The sequence below is a fragment of the Salvelinus alpinus genome, chromosome 5 (genome assembly GCF_045679555.1).
Source record: "Salvelinus alpinus chromosome 5, SLU_Salpinus.1, whole genome shotgun sequence".
NCBI lineage: Eukaryota > Metazoa > Chordata > Actinopteri > Salmoniformes > Salmonidae > Salvelinus > Salvelinus alpinus.
In genome coordinates, this window is record NC_092090.1 from 66484776 (window position 1) to 66498802 (window position 14027).

Genomic DNA, 14027 nt, shown 5'->3' on the forward strand with positions numbered 1-14027 from the left:
ACGCATGGCTTTCGACCTTCGTCTCTCCCGAGCCCGTACGGGAGTTGTAGCGATGAGACAAGATAGTAATTACTAGCGATTGGATACCATGAAAATTGGGGAGAAAAGGGGATAAAATTAAAGAAAAAAAGAAAAAAAAGAAAAAAAAGAACAATAATTGAATACCTTGATTACATTGAGACACGATCACATATGTCTATTTTTTTTATTTGTGCGACTACTTGGTAACAGATTTCCTAAATGTAAGTAATTATTTTAGCTGAATTCCTGGTGATTTTACAGTCTTTTTTACTTTGGGGGGGGCCATAAAAAATCACCCGCATGATGTAAAACTTTTCCTGGATACAGAGGAATCTTTTGTCTGATTAGCAGGATGTCTTGGTAAGCTCATTACCTTATTGTAATGTAGTGCCTTCGGAAAGTATCCAGACCACTTCACTTTTTCCACATTTTGTTACGTTACAGTCTTATTCTAAAATGTATTAAATCTGTTTTTTTCTCAGCAATATGAGATGACAAAGTGAAAACAAGTTTTTAGAAATATTTTATTAAAAATATTTATTTATTAAAAATGAATAAAAAATGTATATTTATTAAAAATTAAAAACAGAAATACCTTATTTGCATAGGTATTCAGACCCTTTGCTCTGAGACTCGAAATTGAGCTCAGGTGCATCCTGTTTCCATTGATCATCCTTGAGATGCTTCAACAACTTGATTGGAGTCAACCTGTGGTAATTTCAATTGATTAGACATGATTTGGAAAGGCACACACCTGTCTATGTAAGATCCCACAGTTGAGTAATGTCAGGGGGAAGAAAAAAAAAACAAGCCATGAGATCGAAGGAATTGTCCGTAGAGCTCAGAGATAGGATTGTGTCGAGGCACAGATCTGGGGAAGGGTACCAAAACATTTCTGCAGCATTGAAGATCCCCCAAGAACACAGTGGCCTCCATCATTCTTAAATGGAAAAAGTTTGGAACCAACAAGACTTCCTAGAGCTGGCCGCCCGGCCAAACTGAGCAATTGAGGGAGAAGGGCCTTGGTCAGGGAGGTGACCAAGAACCCAATGGTTCTTGGTCACCTCTGTGGAGATGGGAGAACCTTATAGAAGGACAACCATCTCTGCAGCACTCCACCAATCAGGCCTTCATGGTAGAGTGGCCAGACAGAACTCTTCAGTAAAAAGCACATGACTGCCCGCTTGGAGTTTACCAAAAGGCACCTAAAGACTCTCAGACCATGAGAAACAGGTTCTCATATCCCAGGCCACCATACATACAGGGCTATAACGGTTTAAATGTGTTTATCTCAAATTATTCACAGCAAACCATAGGAAATAATTCAAAATTATCAAATGAGGCACATACTATCTTAAATAAGGGATCTCTCTGTCTCTGCTTCTTGTTATTTTCTGTTGTCACTCGGTTTGTCTGTGCTTCTCCTTGTTCTCCTCTATTGTCACTCGGTTTGTCTGTGCTTCTCCTTGTTCTCCTCTATTGTCACTCGGTTTGTCTGTGCTTCTCCTTGTTCTCCTCTTCTGTCTGTCTGTCACTCAGTGTGTTTGCGCTTCTTGTTCTCCTCTGCTTTCACTCTTGTCTGTCTGTGCTGAGCCCAGCCACATCCTCGTTGTGAATTAATAAACACATATATACTGTATGTTTTATTGTAATACATGATGACTTGTGTTTAATAAAAGCACTGTATTAATGTCTAGTAGATGTTTATTGGCTTCTGTCTTATAAAACTACTTTTTAGGCTATATTGCATGTTAGTGCCTGTCATATGTGTTCCTCTGAATCCCCCCTTCCTTAATTAAGTGTTAATTAGCCTCCTATTTCATACAATATACAGCCAAAATATGAACTGGCAGGAGTAGGCTACATCTGTGTCAGTTTGTGTGACAGTGTGCCTCCCTCTGTTTTCTTCCTACAGCGACTGCACTGTATTCTGCTGCCACAGCAGCTGATGATCTGTCTGTGCTAAAGCCTGGCATCATTTCTCACAGTCACAGCACTCAGACCAGCAGAATAACCAGAACTTTTAGAAAATAAGTTGTTTAATTTTACACACTCAGCAGCGTTGGCCTTAATAGATATTTTTGGGTCTCTAACTTTTTTCGACACCACCTTTTGCAATCCATGATCTTGGCTGACCAACTGTTGACAGAGAGTCAGAGTGGGTCTCTTTTCTGATTAACTGTTTGACTGAATGTGAATTTGTGCAACCTCAGTTCAGCCAATTAGAAAACCGGGGACCAGTCGTTGCACACTGATCAGCCAAATGCTCATTATAGATTATTATGACAACAGAGAAAATGCGCAAAAATCATTGGGCCATAGGCACTGTTACTTTTTTTTTGCCAGACCAACTAAAAGATTGTGCGGCCCAAATGGCATTTGCCAGAATTGCCAGATGGCTAATCCGCCCCTGTGTATGTGTGTGTGTCTTCTATTTCAATCCCACTGCAGAGTGATGTGTCGCTGGACTCTCCTCATTCACCCCACCGGCCCTGCCAACCCATAACTCTCTCCATGGCACATGGACAACAGGGAATCAGTCATTCTGTGCCTTGGCTTGCATACAGATGCAAAGGTTGACGTTTGCATGGCCACACATGCACTGTATACACACACGTGGGGAAGCTACTCTGAAATTCTAGTTTACCAAGCTACCAATTACTTCACACTGGAAGAAGTTAAGCTACACTAAAGCTACCCTTAAGAAAACTATAGTTTACTTCACTAAAGTTACTTTGAAAGAGTAGTTCATTACATCCAAACTACTTTGTAAATATTTGTCATTTGTAAATCTGAAATGTTATCGATGACCAATTGCAAGAACAGTTCACTTTGGGGTCATAATGTTAACATAATGTGTAATTTAGCCAATTAAAAGTGAGAGAAAAGAAGGTCTGATGCTAGAAAAGAAAGGAAATTATTGCCTACTTCACCCATATTTGATTTGATTTTTGCGAGAAAAAACAGTAGTGTGTAGTTCCAGTAGTTAGATACACCACTACATGGCAAAAAAAAACTACTAAAAACACTACCTAGATTAGAATTTAGTTCAACTACCACCAAGCTATTGCAAAATGTAGTTAAATTATTAGTTGAACTACATATAGTTCACTAATCCCTAACACTGACACACGCATACACAGAGAGAGCGAGAGACAGATGCATAGAGGAGTTACATTCAGACTGTCGCTATAATTTCACCATAATCTCACAAGCGTTCTCACAGTAAAGTTGACCATAATCTAGTTCATATGATACCAAGGTCTTACGTTTCCTCTTGCAGGTGTAGTCATGTTTTCAGTTTCATTGATCTGGCCTTTCTGCTGATAACGGCCTTTTGTCAATGCGCTGATGCCTATTTGCCCACACAGTATTACTGAGTGGCTGTGCAAAGAGTAAAGATTTCCGTTCTGAGATCAAGTATTTGCTTCTGACAGCAGCGCTGGTGGACACTCTGCTACTGTCAGCCATCTTGCATTCTCCTCCCATCGTATACCTTTGAGTCAGACAGGCAGCAGAGAAAGAGAGTGCTGAGATGGGGAGATATCGTTTGCGTCCCAAATGGCACCTTATTCCCTATAGGCCCTGGTCAAAAGTAGTGCACTAAATAGGGAATAGGGTGACATTTGGGACAAAGACATCCAACTCATCTAAAGACCCAACTGACTTCATACAATAAATAAATCACTTTAAGTCTGGTGGGGTAGTTTGTAGAACTTTCCCCCAACTAACTACACTACAGTAATACATCATGTCTACTTCACATTATCATAGCAACTTGTCAGTGAGTGATATAATGTAACTGTGATGTGTTATTGTATGGTATAGTCATTACTGGTTGGACAACCCAAATTGCTATATCATATCAGCTATTATAGTTTATAGTTTATTATAGGTGTGCCTATTGCTCTCAGGTCAGTGAGTTGGTGAAAATAGTTGTCAGCGGGATGACTGCCAATAATATATGCTATGTCATGCTAATGGTTCAGCAAGGGAGGATGGGCAGGCAATTCAAGTAAAGTCCATGTAATTGATTTGTTCTTTTTGTGGACTATTATTTATCTCTTTTGCCATGTCCATTAGTGAAGTAATGAGTTGATATCACGGTATGTTTCACTTTACAGCTAGAATCCTGATTTGCTACATCCATTTTTGGACTTTTAAATTAATAATATAGTACATACCCATCTATTCTTGAAGAATATAACTTAGAAATGCCTCATGAGTTGAGAACCTACTCGTTCAAGGGTTTTTTCTTTATTTGTACTATTTTCTACATTGTAGAATAATAGTGAAGACATCAAAACTATGAAATAACACATATGGAATCATGTAGTAACCAAAAAAAGTGTTAAACAAATCATAATATATTTTATATTTGAGATTCTTCAAAGTAGCCACCCATTGTCATGATGACAGCTTTACACACTCTTGGCATTCTCTTAACCAGCTTCACCTGGAATGCTTTTCCAACAGTCTTAAAAGAGTTCCCACATATGCTGAGCAATTGTTGGCTGCTTTTTCTTCACTCATCCCAAACTATCTCAATTGGGTTGAGGTCGGATGATTGTGGAGGCCAGGTCATCTGATGCAGCATCACTCTCATTCTTGATCAAATTTCCCTTACGCAGCCTGGAGGTGTGTTGTGTCTGTGTTTTGTTGAAAACAAATGATAGTCCCACTAAGCACAAACCAGATGGGATGGCGTATCGCTGCAGAATGCTGTGGTAGCCATGCTGTTTAAGTGCGCCTTGAATTCTAAATAAATCACTGACAGTGTCACCAGCAAAGCACCCCCACACCATCACATCTCGTCCTCCATGCTTCACGGTGGGAACTACACATGCGGAGATCATCCATTCACCTACTCCGCGTCTCACAAAGACACTGCGGTTGGAACCAAAAATCGAACATTTTGACTCATCTGACCAAAGGACAGATTTCCACTGGTCTAATGTCCATTGCTTGTGTTTCTTGGCCCAAGCAAGTCTCTTCTTCTTATTGGCTAAAACTTCTTGGCTAAAAGTTTTTTTTCAGCTTTTTACCAAACTGAGGTGGGATTACCGCTTTATTATTGTTTCAACAAAGGATTCTAGCTTTAACATTTGTCATGTCTACTGCATGCATTTTCAATACAAAATGCTACAAATATTATACTATTGTTTTTCGATTTTCCCTTCTTGTTCTAACCTGGCTGTGCCCAGTCAGAAAATGTTTCAAGTTTTAATGTCACATATACTCTTAGAAAAACAGTTGCTATCCATAACCTTAAAGGTGTCCCCATAGGAGAACACTTTGAAGAACCCTTTTTGGTTGCAGGTAGAACCCGTTTGGGTCCATGTAGAACCCGTTCTACAGAGGGTTCTACCTGGAAACAAAAACAGGTCTACCTTGAACCAAAAGGGGTTCTACCTAGAACAAAAAAGTGTTTTCCAATGGGGACAGCCAAAGAACCCTTTTTTCTAGGAGTCTACACAAGTACAGTGTAATGTCTTTCTTGCAAGCTTTAACCCCAACAATGCAGTAATCAATAACAATGTAATACAAAAAAGAACAAGGTAGAACAAAAACACACAAGATCTAAAAATAAGAAGAACACGATGAAGTAAGTAAGAATACTATATACAGGGTCAGTACCAGTACCATATGTACAGAGATACTGTAGCTTATGTAGTATGGTTGTAACGGCAGCCTTCCTCCTCTTCACGAGAAGAGAAGGTGTAGCAGGGATCGGACCAACACGCAGCGTAGCCAGTGCTCAACATGTTTAATAAACGAAACTGTGAACACTTAACAAAAGTGGCAAACCGAAACAGTCCTCTCTGGTGAAACGAACACAAAGACAGGAAACAACCACCCACAAACCCCAACACAAAACAAGCCACCTAAATATAATTCCCAATCAGAGACAACACAAAACACCTGCCTCTGATTGAGAACCATATTAGGCCAAACATAGAAACAGACAAACTAGACACACAACATAGAATGCCCACCCAGCTCACGTCCTGACCAACACTAAAACAAGTAAAACACACAAGAACTATGGTCAGAACGTGACAATGGTTTAGATGTTACCATAATAATTGAAGACACTGACGATGGTTGTGAGTGTTTGGTTAATAAATTGCTTTATTTGGCTTTGGGAGGAATATCACTGCATGAGACAGCAGCACATACAGTCACAGTAGTATAGCAGAATTAATGGTCTGTGTCAACGCTCCTGAACCACCTTGGTAACATGTGAAATGCAAGTGAAAAGGTTGTTTTATTGTTTTGATCATGGTTAAGGCAATTATCTTTTTTTACACTCAACAAGCAAAATCTATCCCATCCCCAGTTTTCAAGCTCCCAAGAATCAGGCCATGCAGTCAATGCTTGTCAATTGATTCATTTCTCAAGGAAAGGAAAAAGGAGTGATATCTACAACGGTTAAAGATAAGGCCTTCCACAGTGTGTGCCAGTCTCAAAAAAAGAACATTTAACATTCTGTGAAGCTATACATTTGCCCACGGTAAGTTTACAAACATTTTGGAGGACAGGTCATTTTACTACAGTATAGGATTCTAGAGTCCATTCCATTTTACTACAGTATAGGATTCTAGAGTCCATTCCATTTTACTACAGTATAGGATTCTAGAGTACATTCCATTTGGGGTTTTCCATGTATTTTTCTTTCCCTAAACATACTTCCTGCAACACTTTTCCTTTTATCACTGTAAATCATAAATGTCTCCTTCTTTAACATTTTCACTCATTCTTTATAACCTTACATATCTGTGCAGTCACTCACTGTATCCTGACCCACAGATAGTCCTGATATCGATAGCGCAGCACCATGATAGAAGCTAGCCGGCCATATAACTTACAGTATGCTATTAAGGTCCCTCTCGTGCAGCTACGATATGTCTGCCTAGGGTATCCTGTGTACATACTGTTGCTGTCCATCTCAGACTGTGGTAGTGGTGGTGGTGGGGGGGGGGGGGGGGTATATGGTGATAATAGCCCTTATCTGTGGCGCAGCATCATGTGACCACCCATGACCCCAGTGGCGTCTGCACCGTCTGCCACTTGGTCCTGCAGTCCACACGAGGCTGCTGAGGGGAGGACGGCTCATAATGACTTGAATGGAGTGAATGGAATGTTATCAACCACATAGAAACCATGTGTTTGGTGTGTTTGATACCATTCCATTCCAGCGATTACTATGAGACCGTACTCCCCAATTAAGGTGCCACCGGCCGGCCGCCTGTGATGCAGTCAGAGTGGAGGGCTGTCTCTCACTCATTGTCACCTCCAGCTGTCCTTCACAGCAGCCACAGGCCTCTTAACTGTCTGGAGCAGAGCACACTGCTAGAAGCAAACACAGGCAGCATCCCGATGGGCTCTGATCAAAAGTAGTGCAGAAAATACAGAATAGGGTACCATTTGGGACTTAACAACACACACTCTACCACTCAAACCACCAGCCAGAAGGTCGTAGGGTACAGAGCACTAAACGACCGCAGATAGTAAACAAACAAGACTTAGACTGCTCTGAGGAAAGGAAGGGACTAGGAGAGACATTTACCTCAGGTTTAGAGAGTTATCTTACTTTGAGGGCATATCCATTCAGTGACAAATGAATCAATCAAGAGAGGGTATTTCAACATCAAATATAAGGGTATAGTGTGATAAATAGCAGCATTTTAAAACTCTACATTTTTCATTCCTGAAAGGTGTCCTTCTGAACACAGAAGAGGTACTGCACAATGCACTTATCTCCTATCTTTGAAATTAGAACCCTCCCAAATAAATGCTATGATTTCATGTACTGTTTTCTAGAATCCATGTTGTCATTTTGCCGTGCTATGACATTCGCAGTGACAGAGAGAGGGGGGAAGGTGAGTGGTGAAATATTTACTTTTCTGGTGATGAAAAGTGATGGAAAAGAAAGTGGGTCAATGGACAGAACATTCTATATCTTTCTCCTGTGAATGAAAAAGAGAGGAGGGAGGAGCATTCAGTGTGCCAGTTTGTATCTTCAGCTCAGAATACGGTATTGCACCCATGGGCATGTTCTGGATTCTGTGTGCCCAATATTATACGCTAACATTCATGAAAAGGTTTAAAGAGCATTTTCTACAATCAAATTACCTTAGATGTTTCCAACTTTTTAAAATGTCTTTCTTCAAAAAGCACCTTAAATGTTGGACTGGTAAACGTTGGTAAAGCTCTATGCTCTAGACCTCTGTGCATATAGTAGGCATAGTCTGTGTGCTACTACCAGTATCCTACTATTACTTTCAAGATTACAATTGAATTGCTCTTAATAACCACATCTCATATCATTAATGGTACATAAAGACGGGACCTTACTGGGCGACATCATCCCTGACTTCTTAATCTGACATCATACTTGCTTTAAGGCATTCTCTTTTGCTGACTGACTGGCTTAATACTGTAATGTTGACCACCTTCTCTCTGCTCCCTGTGGTAACCATCATCTATGGAGTAAAACCGTGACATAGAATCCTGAGAAAATGTAGCTACAGGTTTATCTTCTGGCAGGGTAATACACCTCTCTGCGTTGTCTGTCTTTCTGTTTACCACCACACAGCTGATAATTGATACCCAGAGAACGAGAGGAGAAGGTACGTGTGTGTGAGGCATCTGGCGTGAGTACGTTAAGTGTATGTGCGTGTTTGTCCTTGTGATCAGAAATGAGGTGACAGGGAAGGGATCCATATGAGTGAATGAGTGGACTGTAGTAGGGCGAAAGGCATTGATGATCGATGACACAAGCAGTTTAGCTCTTGGTGCTCTTGCTGGGAGCACCCCCCTTCTCTTCCTTCTTCTTCTGAATGTCATCCTCCTCTTCCTCATCTTCCTCCTCATCTCCCTCTCCATTCTCCACCGCATTCTCCTCTCCATCCCCTCCCTCCTCTCCTTCCTCCTCGTTCTCCTCTTCCTCCTTCTCTTCCTCATCCTCCTCCTTCTCTGATTCCTCAGGCTTGGCTCCCCTCATCCTGTAAGGGGCGGAGGAACCCAGGGCGTAGGAGCGGCTGGACGAATAGGAGAAGCCAGAGTAACCTGACTGCAAGATATTTCCGCCAACCGTACTCAGACGGCACTCTTCACCTTCAAGCAGCTTCCTAAAGAGGGGGATGAAGATGGAGAGATGTAGAGGAAGAGAAAGTCAGTTTACAAACATTTATTAAATTCTATTGCTGTGCTGACGAGGTATTCAAATGTTTAGAAAAGGGGGGGGTGCTCATAAATCTTTTAAAGAGACACTGTGGTGCATCAACAGTGGCCTGATTGCTGAGCTGACTAATATACTGACTAAATCAGAGGAAGAGAGTCAGTTAACAAATGTATCAAATTCCAACCATTCATACTTTTCAAAGCACTCTGCTGACTTGGAATTCAAATGTTAAAAAGGTGTTCAGAGTACAGGAAAGGCACTGTGGTTTGGATCAACGATATGCTGAATGCGGACTTAACATTATCAGACATATTGACGCAGACTAGGTGATGACTAACCTGTAAGCAGCGATCTCAATGTCCAGGGCCATCTTGACATTCAACAGGTCCTGGTAGTCACGCAAGTGACGGGACATCTCCCCCTTGGTGCTGCGGAGGGCAGACTCAAGCTCCTGGATGGTCTCCTGCAGGCAGATTAACATCAGGATGTGTTACTAATGATAAATACCTCACTATGTTCATTTCCTAATACCTCACAACGTACATTTCCTAATACCTTTTTACATGTGTTGTGCTACAGTGCAATTGAAATGACATCACACATACCATCTGTGATATACACCTGTTACTTAGGAGGGGATAATTCTATAAAATCCACAGGTTAAACCCTGTACTGTAGCAATTACTGTGGTATACAGTAATAGCCAGCCTGTCCTACTCCACGTACCTGCATCTCTCCCATCTCGTTGCTATGGCGGTCCTCCATCTCAGCCATCTGCCTCTCCAGGGCCTCGTTGTGGCCCCTGAGAGCCTCGATCTCCAGGCTGCGGGCCTGCACCTGCCTGCGATACTCATTTAGCTCCTCCCTGCTATGCTTCACCTGGTCCTGGTTGCGGGAGGCCGCCTCGTTCACACTGGCAAACTTAGAGCGGTACCACTCCTCGGCCTGGTTCTGATTCTTGGCTGACAGGACCTCGTACTGGGCACGGATGTCCTTCAGGGCCACGGCCAGGTCGGGTTTACCATCCCTCATGTCCATCTCCACTGAAACCTGGGACCAGGTAGGGACAGAGGGGTTAGTTAGGGTTGGGTATGGTTACCAGGTGTGAAGAGAATGCTTCAATGGCTAAATATCTACATATTTGTAGTGTAGCGGAGATTCAAATATGATAATATTTTGCTTTAGTATTCGTTATTATATTATTCTTTTTATGTTCGTATTAATTCTAATTTACTGTAAATGTGAAGTAGGCTATTATAATAAATCCAAACCAAAATTGTTGCCACATCCATTTTTTGTTGTTGTTCTTTAACTAAATATAGTAAAAGGTTTGATAATCACTATTGAAATCTATGTCAAACCACACAGACCATCATGGGCTTATAGTAGACACATGGGAGCTATGAGCCTTGGGCTAATGTGATCTATCCAGTGAGGTAAAATACTGAGGGCTGATGTATTGATCCCTGAGTCAGGGCTCTGTGCACCCCCATGGGTGTTGCTTTCAATCGCTTCCATGGCAATTATATCTCCAGCAGGGCAATAGAAAAGCCCCTGGAGAAAACAAACACTTAATTATCTATCCAATAAGGAAAATTCTCTGTTGCATCAATTGATATTAAATTGTACATCAGACTTATTTTTTATTTAAAGAAAAGCATTTAGAGTACTATCACCTTATCCAATGATCTATCCAAAATGTAATTATCAGTAATTAACCTATAGAAATCGTCCTGTAAAATGTGTTTACAAAGTGTGATTGTGGTAGTTGATCATCATGAGATTGACTACGTAAAATTCAACAAGGGCATTGATTAATCTTATTTTTTGTATACGTTCTGAGTTGACCCTATCCTATTTCTCCCCCAACATGCTAGGTCGACCACACCTAGATATTGCGCTACTCTTTCTCTGCATCATCAGTGGGAGCGCTAGCATCCCTATCAACCCAAATGCTCCCCCTCTCTCTCCCTCCCTCTCGATCTCCCTCCCACTCCCTCTTTTTAGCACACTGGCTCTTGCGTTAGACTGTATAACACTTTCAGACTATGCACAGAATCGATTTTCAGTAACCATTTACACCATTTCAATTATATTTTATAGTTATACAACTTCCCTCATAGTTTATATATAGTTAGTGTCCTATGTCAATGCTGGGTTTGAATTGACAGAGGAGAGGGAGTACTGCATGGTGCTGTTTTACGCAGAACCGCAGTGCCGTAAAATTTACTGCCACTTATCGCAGTGCGCAGTGTTCACTGGCTTCAGCACCAAGGACAGCGCATGTGCTGTGAATTAACTTTGACTCAGTGAACGTGGATCCACAGTGAATGTGAATGATAAGACAGCCATATGATAACACGCTATGAACAGTGTTAGTTATTTAGAGATGGTTATCACCATAAATGATAAAAGTTATCATCAAAACATACATTGCCTAACTTTTCCCTTGGTGTATATTTGTTAGGATATTTGGAGGCGGCGAGATGGGGAGATGAGGGTGACAAGTGACAACAGATGGGGGTCATGAAGGGTGATGTGATGTTGGCACCTGTGTGGCTTGCAGGGAAGCCTGCAGCTCTTGCTGCTCCTCCTCGTGCACTTTCCTGAGGAAGGCGATCTCATCCAGCAGTGACTCGACTTTCTTCTCCAGCTCGAGTCGGGACATCGTGGCGTCATCCACGTCCTTACGGTAGCTCTTCAGGGTGCCCTCCGCCTCCTCGCGGAGCCTTGTCTCCTCGTCCAGCTTCTCCTTCACGCGGTCCAGCATCTCGTTCATCTGCACGCAGTCCAGGTGCATCTGGCTCTTTTCGTGCGTCAGCTCCTCGACCCGCGCCCTCAGCTCCCGGATCTCCTGCTCGTACAAGTCGTGCAGACGGGAGGGCTCTGTGTGGCGCTGGCGCAGTAGAGTCACCTCGGCTTCCAGAACCTTATTCTGCTGCTCCAGGTTGTGGACCTTCTCAATGAAGGAGACGAAGCGGTCGTTCAAGCCCTGGAGCTGCTCCTTCTCGTTGGTGCGGATGATTTTCATCTCGTTGGTGACGGCCGTGGACTGGGTCAAGTCCATGGAGTCGGGCATGGAGGAGTGAAAGTTGCGCCCGGCACCCGCCTTGCGGTAGCCGGAGGATGTGACCATGGATGGGGAGCCATAGTTGCGGTGTGAGCCGCTGGAGCGGTATCCACCGGACAGGCGAGAGGGGCTGCTGCCCACCGACATGCGGCCGGAGCTCCGGGGCGCATCCCCGAAGATCTTCCGATAGGAACTGCTGGAGTAGACGTCGCCGGAGTAACTCATGTTTGCAGGTGGAGAAGTGGAATGCTAGTCTGACCCTTGCTGCTTGCGGAGTCCCTTCTCACTGCCCCGTGTGAGAGTGTGTGTGGAGTGTGGGAGTGTGGGAGAGAGAAAGAGAAAGGAAGTGAGATACGAGTGATGTCTGGCAAAGACAGGTACTTTTATAGTGATGAAACTCGAGCATCATTTGACGCAGGGGCAGGAGCAGGGTAAGGGAAACCTGCAAGCTCATGCAAAAAGAGCTATTCTCAGGGGAACACGAATTAAACTTGTAAGTATTTTAGGCTAATCCATGCTGTACAGACAAGCCAAGATAGACCTTTGGTCAATGCGAGAGCATAAAATGATGACTTACAGGGGACATGTAAATAGTTATTTATAATAAGACCAAAAGGCCAGGCCTACTAATATCCTGATGATAATGATTATACTAATTAAAGCGAAAAATTACTTTACTATTACATTTTGATACCGAGGCCAACTTAGGACATAATAGGCCAAATTGACATTGCCTAGACTATTTCTGATTAAGTTTTGTGAAACTTCCCATGTTTTGTGAAACTTCCCACTTCCCTTCCGATCCCAGTAAACACGGTCATTACCGTTTTGCCGTGCTGTCCCAGCAGTCCAGGTATCGGATCGATGCATGTGAACTGTGTGCCAGGTCTGACTATGTATAAACGGTACTGCTGTATTGCAGTCTGCAGCCATGCACCTTTCGTGCCCAACCACCGCAGTGTCTGAATACAGGAAGAGACACAGACACAAAGGTCTGTTTGCATGACTCCCCAATGCCCACACATCACATTAAATAAATGCAAGTCACTTAATATCCTAACACCTATTGTCAAGTTTAGCCTATACACTACATTGAAAACATAAGCCTGTGAAATGGGTCAGTCCTGCAGACATTTTCCAGAATCACAAAGCACTTTTGTGCGATGATTCAGCACATGAGAGAGGATTATTCATGGTGCAGCGCTGTCTTCTTCTCGCGCGATGACTCGACCTGCTGGATCTGGCCTTGGCCCTGATCCAGGTTACCCCATTTAGAGGGTAAAGCACACGCGCCCAGAGCTGTCGGGACTGCAGAACGCATAGCCCAATAGCTATCTTATCCCATATAGTAAACATTCAACACATTCTGAATTTGCATTTGCACTTTGACATTTTTTAGGTATTCATGAAGATAATAACACATTCTAAACTAGTTGTTTAGTCACTTTTAATGCTGATGAGGTAGCCTTGCCCTTGAAGATTTATGAGATATTGATCGCTTGAACTATATGCTATTATAATATTGCAGCAGATTGTAACTTGGGCAAGGGCATATCCTGATGGTCAAGTTATTCCTAATCAAATTTAGGAATTTACATATGGAACCACAAATGCACCAACAAGGAGTAATCATGGTTATTATCTGAACAGAAAATAAAATACTGTTGAAAAAAGTCAAAAATATTTACACTGTAGATGCCTTGTTTACCATGATCTAATACAAATGTTAAAGTCGATGCGACGCATTTG

The 14027-nt window shown here is 42.4% G+C and overlaps 1 protein-coding gene across 1 annotated transcript; it reads right to left on the reverse strand.

The window, feature by feature from the left end:
- Positions 1-8660: 8660 nt before the first annotated feature.
- Positions 8661-12633, reverse strand: LOC139576556 (low molecular weight neuronal intermediate filament-like). The gene is made up of 4 exons (XM_071402775.1): positions 11760-12633; positions 9935-10258; positions 9547-9671; positions 8661-9155 (listed from the first exon to the last, which is right to left on the reverse strand). Exons 1-4 carry the CDS (start codon positions 12501-12503, stop codon positions 8810-8812), a joined length of 1539 nt encoding a protein of 512 aa, XP_071258876.1. The 5' UTR covers positions 12504-12633; the 3' UTR covers positions 8661-8809.
- Between the last annotated feature and the right edge of the window lie 1394 nt (positions 12634-14027).

Coding starts and splice junctions, on each gene's coding strand:
- LOC139576556 (XM_071402775.1), bottom strand. CDS start 12,503: ATGAGTTACTCCGGCGACGTCTACTCCAGCAGTTCCTATCGGAAGATC. Junction 10,259..11,759: donor CTTCCCTGCAAGCCACACAG/GTGCCAACATCA, acceptor ACCTGGTCCCAG/GTTTCAGTGGAGATGGACAT. Junction 9,156..9,546: donor ATTGAGATCGCTGCTTACAG/GTTAGTCATCAC, acceptor CCCCCTCTTTAG/GAAGCTGCTTGAAGGTGAAG.